At 62.0% G+C, this 19,011-nt stretch overlaps 2 protein-coding genes across 3 annotated transcripts; one reads left to right on the top strand and one right to left on the bottom strand.

The window, feature by feature from the left end:
• Positions 1 to 82: 82 nt before the first annotated feature.
• On the top strand, positions 83 to 3,187 carry LOC122167733 (mitoferrin-2). Its single transcript, XM_042832517.1, has 4 exons — positions 83 to 189; positions 290 to 518; positions 1,114 to 1,170; positions 2,086 to 3,187. Exons 1-4 carry the CDS (start codon positions 124 to 126, stop codon positions 2,601 to 2,603), a joined length of 870 nt encoding a protein of 289 aa, XP_042688451.1. The 5' UTR covers positions 83 to 123; the 3' UTR covers positions 2,604 to 3,187.
• Positions 3,188 to 8,892: 5,705 nt separating this feature from the next.
• NKX2-3 (NK2 homeobox 3) lies at positions 8,893 to 10,474 on the bottom strand. Of its 2 annotated transcripts, none has more exons than XM_042832547.1 (2): positions 10,070 to 10,474; positions 8,893 to 9,529 (listed from the first exon to the last, which is right to left on the bottom strand). In XM_042832547.1, exons 1-2 carry the CDS (start codon positions 10,423 to 10,425, stop codon positions 8,893 to 8,895), a joined length of 993 nt encoding a protein of 330 aa, XP_042688481.1. In that variant the 5' UTR covers positions 10,426 to 10,474. The 2 variants fall into 2 exon arrangements, with proteins under 2 accessions (XP_042688481.1, XP_042688476.1); XM_042832542.1 differs by having other exon boundaries at positions 8,893 to 9,533; positions 10,080 to 10,474.
• Between the last annotated feature and the right edge of the window lie 8,537 nt (positions 10,475 to 19,011).

Below are 19,011 nucleotides of genomic sequence, written 5' to 3'. Positions count from 1 at the left end.
CGGCGGGGCGGCGCGGAGGCGTCGGGCCCCGGGGGAGCCGAGGCGGCTCGGGGCCCGGAGCCCCGCTCGCCGCCCGCCCCCGACTACGAGGCGCTGCCGCAGGGCGCCGCCGTCTCCACGCACATGCTGGCGGGCGCTGTGGCGGGCATCATGGAGCACTGCGTGATGTACCCCATCGACTGCGTCAAGGTGCCGGCGCCAGGCGGGCGGCCGGGCCTACCCGGGGGCCGGTCCCGGTGGGGGGCCCGGTTGATCGGGGGTCACCAGGGCCTACCGGTTTGTCTTTCAGACTCGGATGCAGAGCCTGCGGCCCGAGCCCGCCGCCCGCTACCGGAACGTGTTGGAGGCCCTGTGGCGTATCGTGCGTACCGAGGGCGTGTGGAGGCCCATGCGGGGCCTGAACATCACCGCCACCGGCGCGGGCCCGGCCCACGCCCTCTACTTCGCCTGCTACGAAAAGTTAAAAAAGACGCTGAGCGACGTCATCCACGCGGGGGGCAATAGCCATATGGCCAACGGTACTCGTCCCGCCGTGCCCTGCACGGGGCCAGCGGGGCAGGGAGCGGGGAGGGGGCCGCCGGGCTGCGGGAGGGGCCCCGGGGCCCTAAAGCCGCGTCCTCTCCGCAGCCCCACCCGTCCGAGCCACCCCGGGTTCAGGCTGGCGGCCGGGCCCGGCTCCGTTATCCACGGATGGGAGCCGCTGATGGGAGCCGGGTGCGACTGCGGGGGTTGGTGGTGCAGAGCGGATGTGGCTGCGGTGCTGTGGTTTTCACCGAGTGGCCGCCTTGGGAGAGCGTGGGGACGAGGGGAGCAGGGTGGTGTCTGCTTCCCGTTGTCCTGTGGGAGCCCTGTGAGCCGGTGGCCATCTGTCCCACAAGCTCTGGGGCTCAGGTCCCGCCTGGCCCACGAGACGTGACAGACTGCTGTGCCCTTCTCCTCTTTGCTGAACTCTTTCTGGGTGGGAACTTCTTCACGCCTGCCTGCCTCTCTGGAGATTGAGGCTGCCTCTGGATCTCATCCTTCTCAGCTTTGGCAGGGGACTCGGGGTCCTGGTGGAGGCCCGGGGTCTCTCGCCGTCTTCTCCCCTCACATGTGGCAGTTCTTGTTTTGCAGGTGCAGCCGGGTGTGTAGCAACATTGCTCCACGATGCTGCGATGAACCCTGCAGAAGGTAATGGTGATCCTGTCCAATGGGCTGGGGGGGGGCTGTGTGGGATCTGCCTGGGCTGCTCTGTGTCACCTGTCGTGCATCTCTGCCCTTGCTGCTTGCCCAGCCTCAGGGATCCTTTGAGGGAACTATAAGGTCCTTTTGGGGAGCCCCGTAGCTGCCAGTGGGCAAGCAAGAGGGATGCTGTGGGGAGCACTGTAAACTGCAGCCACAGAGGAATAGGGAGAGGCAGATTTTGACCAAAACTGTGTGCTGCTGACAGCTGCCTGGAGCTCAGAGAAAGCAGCAGATAGGGGATCTTCACATTTGTGAAGTCATTGCAAGTGCACTGAAACTAGAGAATACTGTGGTGAAAGGTCTTTTGGAGGATGTGATGTGGTTCTGTGCTTGTGCTGACAAATCCATGCTGTAAGCAGGGCTGCTGTTTGGCTCTCTGCCGCTGCAGTGGGCAGCTGTTTTCGCTGTCTGTTGTCAGTTTGTTCTTGGAGCTCCACTTCTTACTGTAGCTGTAGGATTTGTAGTCACAGCATTTGTAGGGTAATACGGATCTAGCAATGTGGCTGGAACATGACGGGATGACTGCAGTGGGAATTATTTTCTGTACGTAGATCTGTAGGGGTGGATGGTGAAATGTGTCACTTGAAGCAAAGTGAGGTGCACACTTTGGATATTGAACTTATTTACCTGGTGTGAGGCTGGTCCCTCAAAGTAGCTGCAGAGGTAGCAGGTGGTGTTTCTCCTGTGGCGTTACCTTGTTCAGACGTAATCACTACAGACCTGCCCAGGGGCCTGCTGGACACCACTTGTCAGAGGGGTCCATCACCTGGCTTCACACTGATTCTTTTTCTCTCCTCTTACTCTCTGTGCCTGGATCCTGGCTGCTGCTGCTGGTTTCTCACTGCTGCCGTCTGTCCCAAGTGGTCAAACAGAGGATGCAGATGTACAACTCGCCTTACCAGCGTGTGACAGACTGTGTACGGACTGTGTGGCGCAACGAAGGGGTTGGAGCTTTCTACCGCAGCTACACCACCCAGCTCACCATGAACATCCCCTTCCAAGCCATTCACTTCATGACCTATGAGTTCTTGCAAGAGCACCTCAACCCCCACAGACAGTACAACCCAGGCTCCCACGTGGTCTCCGGGGCCTGTGCGGGGGCTGTAGCTGCTGCTGCCACTACACCTTTGGACGTTTGCAAAACGCTGCTCAACACCCAGGAGTCCCTGGCCTTGAGCTCCAACATCAGCGGACACATCACAGGCATGGCCAATGCCTTCAGGACGGTGTACCAAGTGGGCGGTGTGACTGCCTACTTCAGAGGGGTCCAGGCTAGAGTCATTTATCAGATGCCCTCAACAGCGATTGCCTGGTCTGTGTACGAGTTCTTTAAGTACATCCTCACCAAGCGCCAGGAAGAGCGTCGGGCTGGGAAGTGAGCCGAGCCAAACCTGACTCCAGACCTGCTTCATCTCCCCTCCTGGTTTGTCTTCTGACCCTCTCCCTTTTGATTTGGTTTGTGTTGTAGAGAGGGGGCAGCAAAGCCCTTCTGGGTTTAGCGGTGCCATTTCTTGCCTGGGGCAGCTGCAGCTTGGCTCTGGCTGCACAGCTCACTCACTCCTGTGGCCTCCCGAGATGTCCTGCTGGGAGCTGCAGCACAGATCACATCCCCCGGCACTTCACTGGAGCTGTGCTCCCATTCTTCCCTTAACAAAATTCTCGTCTAATGCAAAGTTCACCCCTGCTTGGAGGTGAAAGTGAATGTCCTGCCCTGCCACTGGTAGGGCCATAGCTGAGCTCAGTCACCAAGGAAGGAGCAGTGGCACTGCTGAGGATGGTGAGGGCTTCGTCTGGCTTTTGGCTGAAGCAGAGTGTAAGCTTTGCCGTTGTCTTGTAGCACGCACACATAATGCTGACTGCCCTGGTGGTGGTGGGTAGGGGAGGATGGCACTTGAGGAGGGGAGGCTGTAGGTTTGTTCTTGTTCCTGCTCTTGACACCTCCAATAAAAACAGTTCTGCTCTATCATCATGTCCCCTCCTTGTTCTCAAGTGGCCTAGTGCTGTCACTTGACTTTTCTGACTGCCCAGCGCTGAGGTCTTTCATGGAGCTCCTGTTAGGGCAGTGGGTGAGACCACTGCCTGTTGGGGACATGGAAGCAGCAGCCAGATGTGCCTGTATGCACAGTGGAAGCTCTTGAATGAAGGATAGGAAACTTCTTCTTCAGCCTTCCCCAGTTTGATGGAGGAAAGCTTTAGATGGTGGAAAAGCCCATGAGAAAAGCAGTGTTCTTTGCTTGCTCAGCCCAGACCACCACTAAGTTACTGCTGCAGCCCTGACCACAGGCAGGATGGAGAAGATCAGAACACCTCCATTTCACTCCATAATGCCGTGAGCCTGCACTGCCTCATCCTCCCACAGGGTGCCATGCCTGAAATAACTCCCTGGAGGAAATGCTTTCACAGTCCCAGTATGTGCTGCCTGTCAGTGTCCCTGTGGGTTTGGGGCTGCTGGCTGCCCTGCATGGGGTCGTTCTGCCCCTCATGTTCCAGTTGTGGAAAGGGGAAGGGGGTCTGGCTGAATTGTGTGCCAGTCTTCTGCTCCTGTACCCCACTGTTCCATGCAGTCAGGAGGATCGGGCTCTCCTCAAAGAAACCAGAGCTGCTGGAGAGCTGGGAGCCTCATTTCACCACTGTTCAAGGAGCTGTGGGGCTTTAAGAAATATCCTGAGCACTGCAAGATTTGGCAGCCCTGCAGCTCCTCCACCCAAGAGGCAGAAATCCGAGAAGCCGAAACGGTTGGGCGAAACCGTGGCAGGACAAGTGGGCAGCACACGAGGAACAGCCTGGTCCTGCAGAGCCAAAGTGGAGCTGCAATTTCATCCTCAGCCCTCACACTGCAGCCGCCTCAGAGAGGAAGGCATAAACAGGGGCAGGGGCCAGTGGAGCTTCACGCTATTAAATCCGTCTGCCACTGCGAGCTGCTCTATAAATGTCAGTGGGCAAAGGCATGATTGAAGGTGACTCTGGGATGAGAAGAGAGATGTTTCCAGGAATAACTGCCCACAGAAGTGCGGGGGGAGGGAGAGAGACCCCTGGGAGCAGGGATGTGATAAGTCAGCAGTCGAGAGGCAATGGACCTGGGCAGGGCATGGCCTCCTGGCTGCTGCAGCTCTGCTGGCACAGAGCAGTGCAGCATTGCACAAGAACAGCAGCACTGCAGGAAGCAGGGCTGCTCAAGAAACCCCAAGTTCAGCACTGAGGGTGCTCCAAGGTTGGTTCCTGGGGCACTCCTCGGGCTGCCAGGGTGCATCCCTGACAGTGAGCCACCAGCCTCACGCCCTGAGCCTGCAGCCCTGCTCATGGTGGTGGCTTCCCCAAAACACGTTCTCCATCAGCAGCGAAGGCATTGAGCCGTTCTGGCTCAGAGCTGGGCTGGATGGTTCAGCTATGGCTGCTGCCCTCCCCAGCTCTGATAATGCCTCAGTGAAGCCACGCGGGTGCGTCCTGTGGCCTCCCCGGCATTTGGCTGTGCGTCATGTGAAACCCCTCCTACAGCCTCTGCTGAGTAACTGCGCTATTTTTGGCCTTGCAACGAGGGAGCTGCGCTCATCCCAGCAAAAGGCTGGAGGTGAACCTTTCCCTTTCACCTCCCCGCAGGACCCCCAGCCCCATCCCACCCACGGCCACGGGGCAGCCATTGCCCTGCTTGGAGGCACGCTTGGGAAGCGCTGAGGTGTCATCACAGCCTGCCCAGCACTGGCTCTGGGATTCCTCAGGACTCTGTCAGACCCCAATAAAGTTATACACGTTCTCATGACCCTACGGCCCCACAGCAGTGGTAAATTCAGGACACAGAGCAGATGTGGGTTCTGGGGAGCCCTGGAGCTGTGGTGTGCAGATAGGGGAGCGCAGGCTTCAGACTGAGAGGTAAACGGTGGCTGGGAACCTGCTTTGTGGACACTAACAGGTCACTGCAGGAAGCAGCGCCTGAATTAGTGCAGTAGGGACATTTGAAGGCAGTTCCAGGTGTTGGTGGCACAAGGACTGGCATTAAAGCCTCCTGACAGGGCACAGCAGGTTCCAGGAGAAATGCAAAAACCCAAGCGGCTTCCTCTGGCCCCAGAACATTCGGATGCGCGTTGGACCTTGGCAGCGAGCTGCTACACGAAGGGGAAGGAGTAGGAACTGGGCCAACATTGGGCACACGTCCCGTGGGGATACAGCTCCCTCTGGCGAGCCCGGGGCTGGCAGTGCTGCGGGCGACGGGCACCACGACCCCCAGTGCGGTGGGACCGGGAGCTGCAGCGCTGGACATTGGGCTGGGGCTGAGGGCAGAGCAGGACGTCTGCGGAGGGCGCTGCTAGAGATCCCACCGCTGTGGGACGAAGAGGGGCTGCCCGTCCCCTGTCCCCGTGTGCCTGCCGATAGGTGGCGGTGGTGGATCTTGCTTGGGGACAGGCCGGGCCCCGTGTCGCAGCTGGGAGCGAGCTCGTTCCTGCGAAGCGTTCGCGGAATTTATTGCACAGCCGCGAAATGTGGCACGGAGCTCTGCGTAGTGCAGCAGACGCGGCCTTTTCCCTCTGTCCTCTGCTTGAATCCTTTACAGCGGCTCTGCATCGGGACTCACCAGCGCAGGGATTGGGCTGCAAAATGCAGGTGCCCCCCGCTTTGGCCAGGTGTGGCCACTTTGTGATGCATGGGACAGGAGTGAGGATGGGGGGGTGCTTATGGTTGTGTAGCTCACCCGTGAAAAGAAGAGTGCCGTTGTGCTAGTGGGAGAAACCCTCGCTGGGAGCTGCACAGCAATGGGCTTTATTGATATTTTAATATATTTACCTGTTCCACAGCTGGCCACAGCTTCCTTAGCACTCCCCAGCGCTGAGTTAACAATTCCGTGCTGCACTGTGGGATGCTCCCAGCATGATCCCCCCCACCATTGAGTGCTGCTGCAGGTCCCCAAGTGCCTGGTCCCTGCTGTGCCACAGGGAGTGGAAAGGAGAAACAAGAAAAGGTGTTGGGGAAGGAAAGGAAAGCAGAGCATGTCTGTGGTGCTTCATATGGATCCATGCTGCTCCTGTGTGATCCTGAGTGTGACAGAGAGGCCATAGGAACGTGGCTGTGATGGGATGTGAGAAGCCTTTCCTGGAAGCCGCTCAGCTGCTGCACAGAGCTGCTCATGGCTCATCCTCAGCCAGGAAATGTGAATAGAAATCAAAACCTGAGCCCATGCACCACGTGGACCATAGGTGTGATGGTTCAAGCCCAGCCTCTGCACCCAAGCCCTCCTTTGCTTTAGTCTTTGTAGGGCTTTTGGGCCCTAATCAATCATCGCTTTCCCTCTCCCAAACAAGAGTCAATTTGCCTTTTGGACCAGGAATAAACACCTCTGCCCCTTGGCCATGGCTTTCTCCTTCCCCAACATCCCTCTGGCCCCACCACCACAGCCACAGCACCACACACATGTGCTGATGGGTCCCAACAGCACATCGCACACGTGGCCTCGCGCAGGGCGCGATGGGATGAAGTACGTCATGGGCAGGCGCTGCTTCCAGCACAGCAATGCAGCCACTTCCCCTCATTGTGTGTCCCCTCCTTGGGCCGCTTGGCCAATCTGCAGTCTCCCATCACCTCCCTCCCACCACCACCGGCTGTTCCTCTTCTTCAGAATGCTTCACTTCCGCCGCCCCGCTCGCAGCTCGCCTTGTGCTGTTCCGTCCTCCCCATCTGCTGGGGGGCCTTGGGTGAGGGAGATGCTGAAGGGTCCCTCCCCCTGAGCTGTGCTGGTGGGACAGCTGGGATGTATCCCAGCAGAGGGGGTCACGATGGTGGACATCTAGAACCTCCCACAGTACTACACCCATGCCTACAGCAATGCTTGGTGCTGTTGGTGCTCCATAACGCCACTGCTGCATGGCATTGCTGTGTAGGCCAGTAGGGTCTCCACATGCCCCTTTGCTCTGTTTGAGTGCCCGTTCTCAAGGCTTGGCCACAGATGTGTGCATCTCATTCAGAGACTCAGGGTGCTGCTGGATGAGGAGGGTTCCCAACAAACCATCACTTACTTGGAGGCGATGCACTAAGTGGGGAGCTCTCCTTGCACACCCCTATTCTGGAGGAGGTTGTACTGAGGTTACCATTCCTCCATCTTGCTCACCGAGGCACAAACTCACGCACGTCCCCTATATCTGCAAACGACAATATGGCAGAACACAGAAGGGAATACAGTTCTTTCCTACAGCCGAATCCAACCTCAGCGCGGGGCTGCCGCTCCGCTATCTTTGTTCTTGGCTATCCTGTTTCTACCCACGAGACTGCGGAGCCTCCATCGCTCAGCTCCCACGGCCAAGAGCCGAGCTTGGGCTTCCTCTCCCTCGACACCTCGCTGCCACCCGGCAAACAATCGCTGGGCGTGCCGCATCCTCTTCCAGCGCTGCTCCAGAGCCCCCCGGCCTCGGGGTGGCCGTGCGACACGGCCACGGCGAGCCGTGCAGAGCCGAACCGCGCCGTACCGTGCCGAGCGTCGGAGCTGCAGCTGAAAATTTCTCCGGCTCTTTCCGAGCGGCGCGCTCTCACCCGCACGGTGCAGACGCGCAGCGTTTTAGCGGCGCCAACGCTCATAACGCGGCACGTCTGTGCTGGCTGCGGGACGGACGCACTGCGAGATCGACGCGTTGCGGGATCGCACCCCGCGCAGTCGGGGCTCCGCGGACGCCCATCCTCCGGGCTCTGCACGGCAGCGGCACTGATCCGAGGCTCCGCGGAGGGGCCGCACCCGTGGCTGCGAGTTCCCGGACGGGACGGGACGGGACGGGACGGGAGGGGATGGGGCGGGAGCGGTCGCCGGGCAGCGTTGAGGATCTCGTCAGCCCCCTCCCCCTGCAGCCGAGCGGAATGGTTGAACATGTAGCAATAATGCCCCGGCATTCAGGCTGCCCGGCCCGGCCGGCCCTAATCAGCGGCCCGCGGACCCCCCTCATCTCCCCCTGCGCTCAGAGAAAGGGGAACAAAACCCAGCACGTTTCTGCAGCCCCCGCGCATAAAGCGCCGGGCCTGGGCCTCAGTGGGGGGCAAAGCGGCCCGTCAATCTCGGCGCCGGGGCCCCTTTGTCCCTCGCCTCCCTGCCACACCTTTTGTTCCCGAATCCAATAAGCGCCTATTCCCTCTACCTTCCTCGGCGGCTCCTTTCAGCGCCGGCCCGGCGGCCACAATGGGCCGGCTCTGAGCTGCGCGGCCCCATTCAACGCCTTGGCACGCTCACAATCCGCCCGGGCCGCCCTGCCCCAAGGGCACGGCCTAGCGAGTCCCGCCGGGCACCGGCCGCCGGGCGAAGGAAGAGCGGGCGGCGGATATTGCACCTGGTTTATTGACTGACTCCGCGAGCTGGCGCTGGCAGAAACAGATACAGAGTAGATAGAGAGAAGGGCCGCGGGAGCCCCAGGCCCCGCCGTCGGCTTTTTACAAGCGAAGCTGCTCCGATGGCGCGGCGCGGTCAGCTCCGGCCCGCCCGTCGCGGCGGCACCTCGGGGCGGCGGCGCTCCGCCGCGGGCTCGGCCCGTCCTGTCCCGTCCAGTCCCGTTCCGTTCCGCCGCTCCGCTCCGCCCCGCGGCTCCGGGAGAGAGCCGGGGTCCCGCCGCGCCGCCCCTCCGCCTTCAGTCCGCGGGGCTTAAGCGCGCTGCGGGGCTGCGGGGTCGTCGTGCCGGTCCGCTCCCGGCCCTGAGTGCGTGCGGGCTACCAGGCCCGGATGCCCTGCAGTGCGCCTTGGCTGCAGGAGGGCCCCGCCGCCGCCTGGTGCAGAGCCTGCCCGCCGCCGCCGAAGCCTCCCAGGCCGCCCACGTTAACGAAGGGACCGGCGGCCGCCGCCGGGCTGCAGGCGGCTTGCACCGAGGCCCCGCCGCTGCCTGCCGGGTAGGTGCAGCCGTAGCCGGGGTTGTAGGAGGCGGCGTTGCCGTAACCGTAGGCGGGGAAGCCGTTGTAGGAGTAGGGCCCGTTGTACGCCGAGCTGTAGCCCTGCGAGCCGCCCAGGCACGGCTTGCCGTCGCGGACCAGCACGGGCACGGCCACCCTGCGCGGTGGCGGCGGGGCCGCGGGGCCGCCCAGCTCCAGCGACTTGTCCTGCCGCTGCCGCTTGCACTTGTAGCGCCGGTTCTGGAACCAGATCTTCACCTGCGTGGAGGTGAGCTTCAGGCTGCTGGCCAGGTGCTCCCGCTCGGGAGCCGACAGGTAACGCTGCTGCTTGAACCGCCGCTCCAGCTCGAAGACCTGCGCCTGCGAGAAGAGAACGCGCGGCTTCCTCCGACTCCGCTGCTTCGGCCTCTCCGCTTCCTCCGGCTTCTCCGCGGCGTCCAGTGGTTTCTTCAGAGCGCAGCTCTCTGCACGAAGAAGCACAGGTCACTGCTGCGCCGGGCCGCCCCGCGGGGAAGGAGCCCCGAGCCGCGCACCGCCGCCCGACACCGCGACCGTCGGGGAACCGCTGCTCGGGCTGGGAAGCAGCACCGAGCCGGGCGGCGGGGCAGGGAGCGATTCCGCGCAGGCGGCGGCGTTCCCGCGGGGCCGAGCACCGGGCACCTGCTCGTCCGCCGCCTCTTTCTAAGAGGGCTCCGCCGCACCGCGCCCGGGCCGGGCCTCACCCGTCCCGCCAAGAGGGGGAGCGTGGGACAATCCGGCGGCTCCGGATAGCGACTCCACGCAGGCTCTGCCCGGGGACGGGGAACGCCGCGGAGCGGAGGTTGGGTACGGCAGCCCCGCGAAGTGCCACTCCCCGCTCCAGGTGCCCGGGGGACGCGGCAGGGAAAGGGCTCCGCGCAGAGCGGCGCGGCTGCGAGGCATCGCCGGTACCGGGGCTCCGCGGCGCGGAAAGGACGGCGGGGAGCGAGCGCTGAGGGCGATGCGGGGAGCGCGGTGGGGCCGGTACTCACTCGGGTCGCGGGCCGTGGGGTCCAGATCTTCTCCCGGGCCGGGAGCCTCGCAGGAGCCGCGCAGCACGGCGTGCACGTAGCTGTCGGCGGAGAGCCGCGCGTCCGCCTGGCCTCCGGGCGTTGCCACGGAGCTCAGGTAGGACAGCTTCTCCTCCTCCTCTTCCTCCTCGCCGTCGGAGAAACGGGCGCCGTCGCCGGCCGCCAGCAGGCAGGCGGCGGGGTGAAAGTGGTGCTCCAGGTGGTGCGGGAGCTGGGCCCCATAGTGCGGGTCCTGCTGCTGCTGCTCCAGGTTGAGGATGTCTTTGACAGAGAACGGGGTGGAAGTGACGGGGCTCGGTAACATCATCGGGGCAGCGCGAGCGGCCGGGGAGTCCCGGGGGCCCGGCGGCGCTCGGGCTGCGGCTCGGCGGGGAGCGCCGCGCCCGGTGCGGGGGGAGCGGGCAGCGCCGAGAGACGAGGGGCCGCGCCTGCTCCTGTCTAAGTTGCCTCCATTAGCCCGGCGCTGGGGGTCTGCGTTTTGTTACAGCTTCTGCAGGGACAGCCAAGGGCTCGGGAGCCTCCTCTGCCCCGGGCCGGCACGTCACGGCGAGGAGGGGCCGGGGGCGGCCTCGCCATTGGAAGGAGGGGGAGGCAGAGCCGGCCCCCTGCCCGACTCCGGCCGCCGGGCCAGAAATAGCAATGTATTAAGGCTGCGCTCGGGGAGGCTGCTTCTCCGGAGGGCGCCCCGCCGGCCCGGCACTCACCCGACGGGGCTGAGCCCGCGGGCGCGGGGGTCGGGGACCCCGGAGAGAGCCGCGGCCGCCGCCGCCGCGCCTCCCAGTGCTAAGCACGTGTAGGTAGGTAGGGACCCCCACCCGGCGCGCTCCGCCGGTCCCCTCCCGCACATGGTTCGGAGCGAACTCGTGCGGCCCCGCAAGTGCCCCTCTGCCGAGTACGCGGCGTCCGGGCGGGCAGTAGCCATGCGATGTACACGTACCCGACGCCCTCCGTGTTTTCCGGACCCCCGCTGCCCCGCCAGTGCTCTTGCGTATACCACGGCGCTGGCGCGTCCTCTCCCGCCTGCACGGGCTCCCCGCAGCCTCCGTGCTCTGCTCCCGTCCGGGGACCGCGCGTCACTCTGCCGCGGCCGGATCGGGCCCCAGAGCCCCGCCAGCGTCGGGCCCAGGTGAACAGGGCCGGGTCGCGGCCGACGGGCGACCAGGGGCCGCGGCGGCGCGGGGCAGGAGTACGGAGAGCTAACCCGGCCCGTTCGGCTTTTTCTTTCGTTTTCTTTCGTTTCGTTTCGTTTCTCTCGCCGGTAACGAGCGGGCAGCGGCCGAACGGAGCTCCCACGCCACCGTGCCGGCGGGTAAAGCACCGAGCGAGCGGCCGCTGCCCGCCGAGCCGCTCCACACCGAGTTCCCCCGGGCCCGGAGCTGCCCCTTGGCCCCACCGAACGCACCGGTGCGCTGCGGCGGGCGGTACCGGGACCCCATGACGGGGCCCCCGCGGCCCCCGGAGTGCTCGAAGGGCTCACCGTCTCCGCGGAGCGCGGATCGGGCACACTAAGTGCTGGGCGGGGGGGGCCGGGTGGGAAATTTCGTTGTGATTAAAATGCTGCTGCCCCGCAGGACTCGGATCGACACCGAGGCGAGGCGGCGGGGAGCCGGGCGTACGGCGGGCAGGTGAGTGTCGGTACCTCTCTCGGGTCGGTACCGGGCGGCGGCTCCGCCATTTACCGGCCATGACGGTACTTTCGTTTCCCTGCGTCCTACCGCTCCGACCGCAACGGCGAAACGTATTTAACGGCGGGGCAGCCCCGGGAAGAGGGCCCACGTCCCACGCAGATGGCCGCGGTTCGGCTGTTGCCGGTCCCGTTCGCCTGGCAGACACGGAGACGGCCCGAGCGCACCGCATGGTTCCCCACTGCGCCGCTTTGAAACCCGCGCTGCGACTGCTGCGGATCGCTCCCTGCCCGCTCCCGGGGCCGCCCTCCCTTCTTCTTTCCTCAGACTGCCCGGTTCCGACCGTGCACCGGGAAACACTGTCGCCATAACCGGGTCCGACTCAGCGCTCGGCGCTGTCTCGGGGCGCGGAGAGAAGCCCCGCGCTGCCGCGGCCCCGGTAACGATTAGCGCCGTTCCGGTGTTGCGTTCGCTGCTGGCCTCGGCCCGCTCCCGCCTCGCGGCTCCCGGGGAACTGTGGGCTCGGGCTCCGCGGGCCATGCACGGGGCCGTGCTCACCCGAAGCCCGCGGCCGCCGCTCGGCGAACAGAGGGGCAGAGGCCGGAGCAGGGCGAGGCAGCGGCGCTAGGCCTTTGCGGCCCTGGGTGGCCGAAGAATTAAGGGCCGTATTTTTCCAGTTTTCCAGCCGCCGTTCCTAGGGCTCGGCCGCAGGCCGGCCGGGTCTCTGCCCAAGCTCTTCGTCCCCACGGGTTTGCCTGGCACCAGCACGCTGCCGCCCGCAGCTGCGGCCCGGACGGGCCGAGCGCCAGGCGCGCCCCGCGGGCACGGGAGCCCGGGCCGGGCGGAATTGGCTCCCCGGGCGGCGCGGCGACGAGAGCGGTTCTCCCGCCGGGACCCGCTTCCGTGCCGCCGACAACCCCGGCGATGACTCTCGGGACGCACGTCCCGCGGTTGAAAGCCCTTCTCGAGGTTTTGTCCCTGCCCTTGCTCCCCGTGCGCTTTCCCGCATTGCCGGCCCCAGCTTCGGTGGGATCGGATCGGGCCCGCTTCGGCGCTGAGAGAGCGGCCGTTCCCGGCTGGGGAAGCCGCGGAAGCGAGGCAGGATCGCGCCTTGGTGGGCCCTGTTTGGGCCCATCCCGTCCGTGCTGGGGCGGCCGAGACGAGCGGCGGCGTCCCGGAGAGGTGCGGGGGGTGCGAGAGCCGGGGCAGGGCGCAGCCCCGGTACCTGCCGCCGGGTGTCAGCCCCGGGATGCGGCTCCGGGGCTTTCCCAAGGCGACCGGGCCGGGGTCAGCGGGCTATTAGTGGTTATTTTATTTATATCATTAGCGGCGTACCCTGAGCTCTGTTTACAGCGGGGCCTTGTTGTCCCGGCCGCTCCTGCGCTCTGTTTAGACAGGGGATTATTGTAATGGATGGAGCTCGTCGTACGGATGCTGCGGCGGAGCCAAGGCTCCCCCGCCCCAGGCCGAGGAGGGGGGAGCAGCCCTGCAGCGGCCGCGCGCATCGCGGAGTCGCCCCCAGAGCCCCCTCAGCCGCCGGGGCCCCGAGCGCGGGCAGCCCGGTAGCACGCTGCCTCGGCCGGGGGCCTTCGCTCGGGGCGATGCTATCAGCCCCGGGGCCGCTAATTGCTCCATTAGTCTCGCGGGTGCCGAGTGCCGGAGCCGGCCCCGCGCTAATGGCCGTAAACAAACAAACACGCTAAGCCGGGGCTATCTCCGGCCCCGACGGCTGCGCGGGGAGCGGCCGGGCACGGCGGCGAGGCCCCGGCCGGCTGCCGGGGGTACCATCGACCTGCGCCCACCTGCACGCCGTCCCGGGCGGCCCCGAGCTCCGCGGGCCGGTGGGGGCCGGTGCGGGTCCGTGCCGCCGGGAGCTGCCCCCCGCGCCCGGCTCTATTTACACAGAGCCTGCCCTTGTATAAACGCTGTGCGCCGTGGTTTATCTCAGGGCCCGTCTGTTTCTCGTTCTCTGTCAGCAGCGCCCGGTGAAGGATGGCCCTTTCCCAGGGGCTCGGCCCTGATTTATGTGAGAACCGCAGCGCTCCGGGGACGCCCCCGCACGGCGGGGCCGCTCGCGGGCACCGGGACTGCGGCCGGCGGACGGTACCAGCGATGCCCCGCCGCTCTCGGCTCCGCACCGCCGGCCACCTGCCGGCTGCCCGCCCGAGGTCCGCGCACCGAGCCCCGGCCCCGGGAGGCTCCGCTGCGAGGGGGCACGGAGCGACCTCGCCTGCAGCGACCGGCCCTGGGCGGGACACGCTCCCCTTGGCACACCCGCCTTGGCGCAGCCCTGGCCCGCAGCCTCCCGGGGCAAAGAATGGCTTTATTCCAACGCGACGCTTTCCCAGCAGTGACTCTTCCACTCTTGTTTCGAATGAAATGTATTCTTTAATCCTTGGGCTCAGCAGCCACGTCCAAGGCAGGGATGCTGTATGCTCCCCCAGCAGTTGCTGCTTTCGTCCCCCCTATCTGGTCCCATTCCTGCACCATCCTGCCACTCTAACACCCATCCCTGCCTCCCAGGTCTTGGGAACCCTTGGCTTGGTTTTGCCAATAACAACCACTCCTGCAATACCCATTTTTGGGAGAAATACATCACTGCAATTTTTTTTTTTTTTAAAGATTACTATCATTCCACTTGTCATTGTCTGTTTTACATTTGCTTCACAGTTCTTGCAGGGATGTATGGGCTGGAAATCTGTCCCAAAACAAAACCTGCATGATAAATGGTTGTTGGTTTTGTTGTTTGGGTTTTTTTTCTTTCTTTTTTTTTTTTTAATTTTTTTTTCAAAGGGTCATACCAAGAGTTTCTGTGCACGTTTCAAGGTTGGGATCCTGAGGTAGGGGATCTGAGTGGTGCTGAATACCAGCAGCTGTGTGCAGCGTTCAGCGCTCAGCACTTCAAGGGATGAGAGTGGCTCATGGCAGAGTACTGGGTTTTGACCCTAAAGGGAGGGTTGTCCTTGATTTCAGTGTCTGATGGAGCTCTGGAACTGAGCCTGACATCTTGAGCTCAGTGAGAGCCAAATCACAGGAGCAGGTAAAGGTCATCCCACATCTGAAGCAACTCAGGATAGGAAATGTCAGCACCGAGGACCCCCTCCTGTCTGCTTTTATTCGGCTTCTCTTGTGCACAAAGGATACACAGGCTAGACAAAGCCACTCTGCTGCACAGCATGGCCCTGCGGCTGTGGACGTGCTGAGGGCTGTCAAACACCTCTTCCTCTGGAGGAGAAGCTGTCATAAATCACAGCATAGTGCTCCCACAACGAGTGCTCCTGTGCCGGGGCTCCTGTTGAGGCCACCGCCGCCACCACGCATTCACCAGTCCTTCCCCAGCGCCTTTGCTCCGTGCTTCAGAAGCCATCGCTGCCTGTTTGCTTCTGTGAGGTTAAGAAGCAGAGCTGAAATTCATCCTTCAGCAGAGGCCCAGCACGAGGCTCGCTCGCCGCTCGCATCCGCAGGCCTGCGTACCACTTGCATCCCATAGGGCTTAAGTGGAGCCTAAGTGGACCCCGGGCCCTGTGCTGGCGTCCGGCCCGGTACTGAATTGCAGCTCCGAGCCCAGGCCTGCAGCTCTGATTCATGCATGTAATCCTGCTGAGGTCAGCGGGATCCATCCCGCTCCCACCACAGCCCGCGGGATGGTTCACACGAGAGTAGCAGGGTCAGGCTCTGTGTTTGCATGCACTGTTGAAAATGGAACAATTCAGATTAAACTAATTAAATTTTAACAGGTCTGGAAAAGCGTTTTATTACATAATAAACAGGGGGGATTAGCCGTGTCAGGCTCTGCTGTGCGTGTTCCTCGCCGGCCGCGGCACTTGGTGTTCCTCTCGGCTTGGGACCTCCCCGTGCTGCTGCCGGGGCTGGGCCCCGATGAACACGGTGTTAGGAGCGCAGCTGCATGCTGGCTCCCGCTCCCCAAAGCATTCTGGGTGCAGCGCTTCTCCCAGCCCAAGCAAAGCCTTTTCTAGAAGAAATTTCGCAAGCTGCTTGGCGGCTGTTTCCACAGGCGGCCTTTAGAGACAGAGAAACTCTTGAGCTGCAGCAGAGGCGTGCTTGGGGGAAGCGAGCAGCCAGGCTGAATCTGCGCGAGGTGCTGACACGTCTCATCTTGGAAACAGAGCTGATAAGTTGCTCTTGTTTAGGGCATCTGCCTGGCAGCCAGTCCCCACTTCTCTCACTGCTTAATCGGGATTCCTGTGGCTGCAAGCAGGGCTTGTTCCCATGTGGGTAAGGCCAGCCTGGGAACAGCTGCCCCCAGAAGTGGCAGGCATGCACCAACAGTGCCATACGTGGCTTTGCCAAGGCGCAGGACTTCCAGAGGATGCAGCAACTTCAGCAGAAATCGTGCTGCAACTTTGGCTGTGCTGCAGTGACACAGGGGCGAATGTGTAGTGCAGTGCAGAGCAGTGGCATCTTTGTTGGGAGTGCACACGTTTGGTGACGCTCAGAGGGGCTCCAGGGGCACCACAGCCAGGGCTGATGCATAGCTTCAGTTGCTGAGTCCATAATTCATTGTAACCAGCTGAGCAGCACTGAGCACAATGCACCTGGAGCAGCCTTCCCGCCTACCTGCTGCTATGAGAGGAGCAAGGCAGGAGGATCTTGTGCTTTCTGTTTGCAGTGGGTAACTACAGGGGGCACGGCCTGGTGATTTGCATGTGCTTGCAAAGGCGAGCTGCGGGTGCTGTGTTTTCCTCTGGAAGTGGAAGGGCCACTGGGGTGGAGACTGCGGTATGCTGAGGGGAAGCAAAGGAAAACAGCTCCCTGTCTGGCTGCTGTGGCTGGAAAGGTTAATGGTGGAGTGTGCACCCGCGCCTTGTGCTTTTAATAAACACTCATTCTTTCATTTTCCTTTAAAGTAGTTTTTGCATTTTGCCATTGCAACTTGTGCTCTCCCTCTTGCGCCAGCTCCTCATCGCTCAAATACAGCGGCTCCTAGCAGGTGGGAGATCTGAATGTCTCTGCTAATAGTTTATCTCTGAGCTCGTCTAATGAATTCTCCTGGTAATTACTGCACAGAAATTGTTAGTGTATCTTGATGAATCAGAACTTTCTAACAACAACTCTGGATGAAATTATAAACTGTTTTTCTATCTTGGAGTGGAGACTTGAGAGAGGATGCCTAATTGTACTTGCCCCCTCTGGGGCCAGGGCTGGATTATCCCACACAGGCTTCTCCGCAGACTTGTTTTTAGTCTATCAGTAGGCTCTCTGCCAGACCTAAGAGATGGAGAACTCAGTTTTCCACATTTAAATCCACCTCCCTCCACCCTTCCACTCCACTTACACCTCCAAGGAAGAGCCTGGATTAGAGAGGATTTGCCCTCATGGGTCTTTGGGTTGGTTTATGAAGATGTGTCCTTAAAAGCTTTGGCTTTTTTTTTTTTTTTTTTTTCCTGTGACTCCCAGCTTTGCACTGGGAATGTGCAGAAGTGAAGCTGAGAGCAGACACAGAATCAGAGAATCATAAAATCTATGAAATGGCCTGGGTTGAAAAGTTTCATCTAGTTTCAACCCCCCACCTATGTGCAGGGCCACCAATTCCAGCCTTCATACGGTGTTTCCTTTGAAAGGTTTGGGGGACGTGCAGGTGGTAGCGATATGGGCTTATGGTACAGAGAAGGATGGAGTAGCACTTCAGTGGTGGGACATGAATGTCCCTTCCTGCTCGCCACGTTTCAGGACTACATGCAGCAAACAGGCCAGGTGGGCCCAAGGCTCATAGAAAAGTGGGTCTCTTGTTGCAACCCATGCTTTATCCCTGAGTTTCTGGTATCCCTGCAGCCACAGATGGATGGCCGTGGAGGTGAGCAATCTGTGCAATGCCACATCGGGCCTGTGGACCCCAGGCGCATGGGCTGTGCGGAAGGCAGCACGCCCTACTTAGTGAAGGGTGAAGGCAGCCAAGGGACTTAGTGGGAAGGGGCCACTGCTGGAGGCACTGACGCCTGTCTGGCTGCTGGGACACCCCGGTGGCCCCATCCCAGGCCATCCCCATTGCCCGGCACTGTGCCACGGGGCTGTTTGGGCCTAGGCGCCCTTCTGCAAACATCCCTGCCCCGCGCACCCGCCCTGCTGACGGCAGGGAAAAGACGGAGCCGTGTCCTTGCGCCGACCTTCGGCTGACCTTCCAGTAACGCTCAAGAAACCCTCGGAAAGGCTTTCTCATTGTGCAGCCCCAGGGTTTCCAGGGAATTAGTCAGCAGGCTGGAATTGTGCTCTGTGTATGTGACCCCCCCCCGCTACCCCCGCCTCTCCCATCGCTGGAGCCGGACCGGTCCAAGAGATATGTTGCCAGGGTGACAGCGAGGTGTGATGGATGGACAGAGAGTGGCTGCGGAGTGGCAGGGCCGCTGGTCAGTAACCCAGGGCTGTGTTTATAAGAAGGAAGAGGCTGTTTCCTGGAGCTAACATAATGCAGCTCTAAAAAAGGCAGGGGAAATACATCATGCGAGGGGAGCGCTGCCTGGGAGGGGAGGGCCGCTGGGGAGCCCAGCAGCACCGCCAGCCCGCAGGTCAAGGTGCCTTTGACAGGGCCTTTTTTATAGGCCATTTGCGTGAGAGTTCGCTGCTGTTTCTCTGCAGCCCTGACAGCGGCTCAAGGCCCGACCGGGGCTCGGGGAGGGCCTCATCTCCACCACCGCTTTCCAGCCCTGCAACACGGGACCTGCTGATTTATTTGGAAAATAAATAACACTCGCTGACCATTGTTCACAGTGACAGACTCCCTGTGAGCAGGCGGAGGTGTGGGGAACGAGGGGATGGCCTGCAGGTCCCGTCCCAGCCGGGCGATGCTCCCAGCTCCAGTCACTGGGGCATCTCCTACAGGGATACAGGTGAGGGGACATCTTCCCTCCTGCCCCAAACCCAGCGCTACTGTCTTTTGCTGCCCCACAGGTGTGTGAGTTCCCCATGCTGTGACAGCTGTGGGGCCATCCCCATACCCTGTGTCACCTCCCAAGCCACGGCTGTGTTCCCCTAAGTCTGATCCCTCTGTCCCACCTCATGCAGGATGGGCTCCGAGCTCCTTTTCTGCAGCTCTCCTGAAGGCTTCGGTGAGGCCGACAAGAATCTCAGAAATTGGCCTCTGAATTTTCGTTTTCCAAGCAAGAAAAATTTGAATTCAGTGTTTCAGAAAAGAACCTTGCAAAACAAACCAATCAATCAATCAGTCTGACTAATTCACACCGCTTTTCTGTGTAGGTGCGAATTCTATTCTATTCTATTCTATTCTATTCTATTCTATTCTATTCTATTCT

This window comes from Centrocercus urophasianus, unplaced genomic scaffold (genome assembly GCF_019232065.1).
Source record: "Centrocercus urophasianus isolate 14NV4802_14NV808 unplaced genomic scaffold, USGS_Curo_1.0 seq_1055, whole genome shotgun sequence".
NCBI lineage: Eukaryota > Metazoa > Chordata > Aves > Galliformes > Phasianidae > Centrocercus > Centrocercus urophasianus.
The sequence above is the reverse complement of the archived record's forward strand: the minus strand, read 5'-3'. Positions and strand labels throughout refer to the sequence as shown.

Coding starts and splice junctions, on each gene's coding strand:
- LOC122167733 (XM_042832517.1), top strand. CDS start 124: ATGCTGGCGGGCGCTGTGGCGGGCATCATGGAGCACTGCGTGATGTAC. Junction 519..1,113: donor CAATAGCCATATGGCCAACG/GTACTCGTCCCG, acceptor CTTGTTTTGCAG/GTGCAGCCGGGTGTGTAGCA. Junction 1,171..2,085: donor TGCGATGAACCCTGCAGAAG/GTAATGGTGATC, acceptor GTCTGTCCCAAG/TGGTCAAACAGAGGATGCAG.
- NKX2-3 (XM_042832547.1), bottom strand. CDS start 10,425: ATGATGTTACCGAGCCCCGTCACTTCCACCCCGTTCTCTGTCAAAGAC. Junction 9,530..10,069: donor CGCGACCCGAGTGAGTACCG/GCCCCACCGCGC, acceptor TCGTGCAGAGAG/CTGCGCTCTGAAGAAACCAC.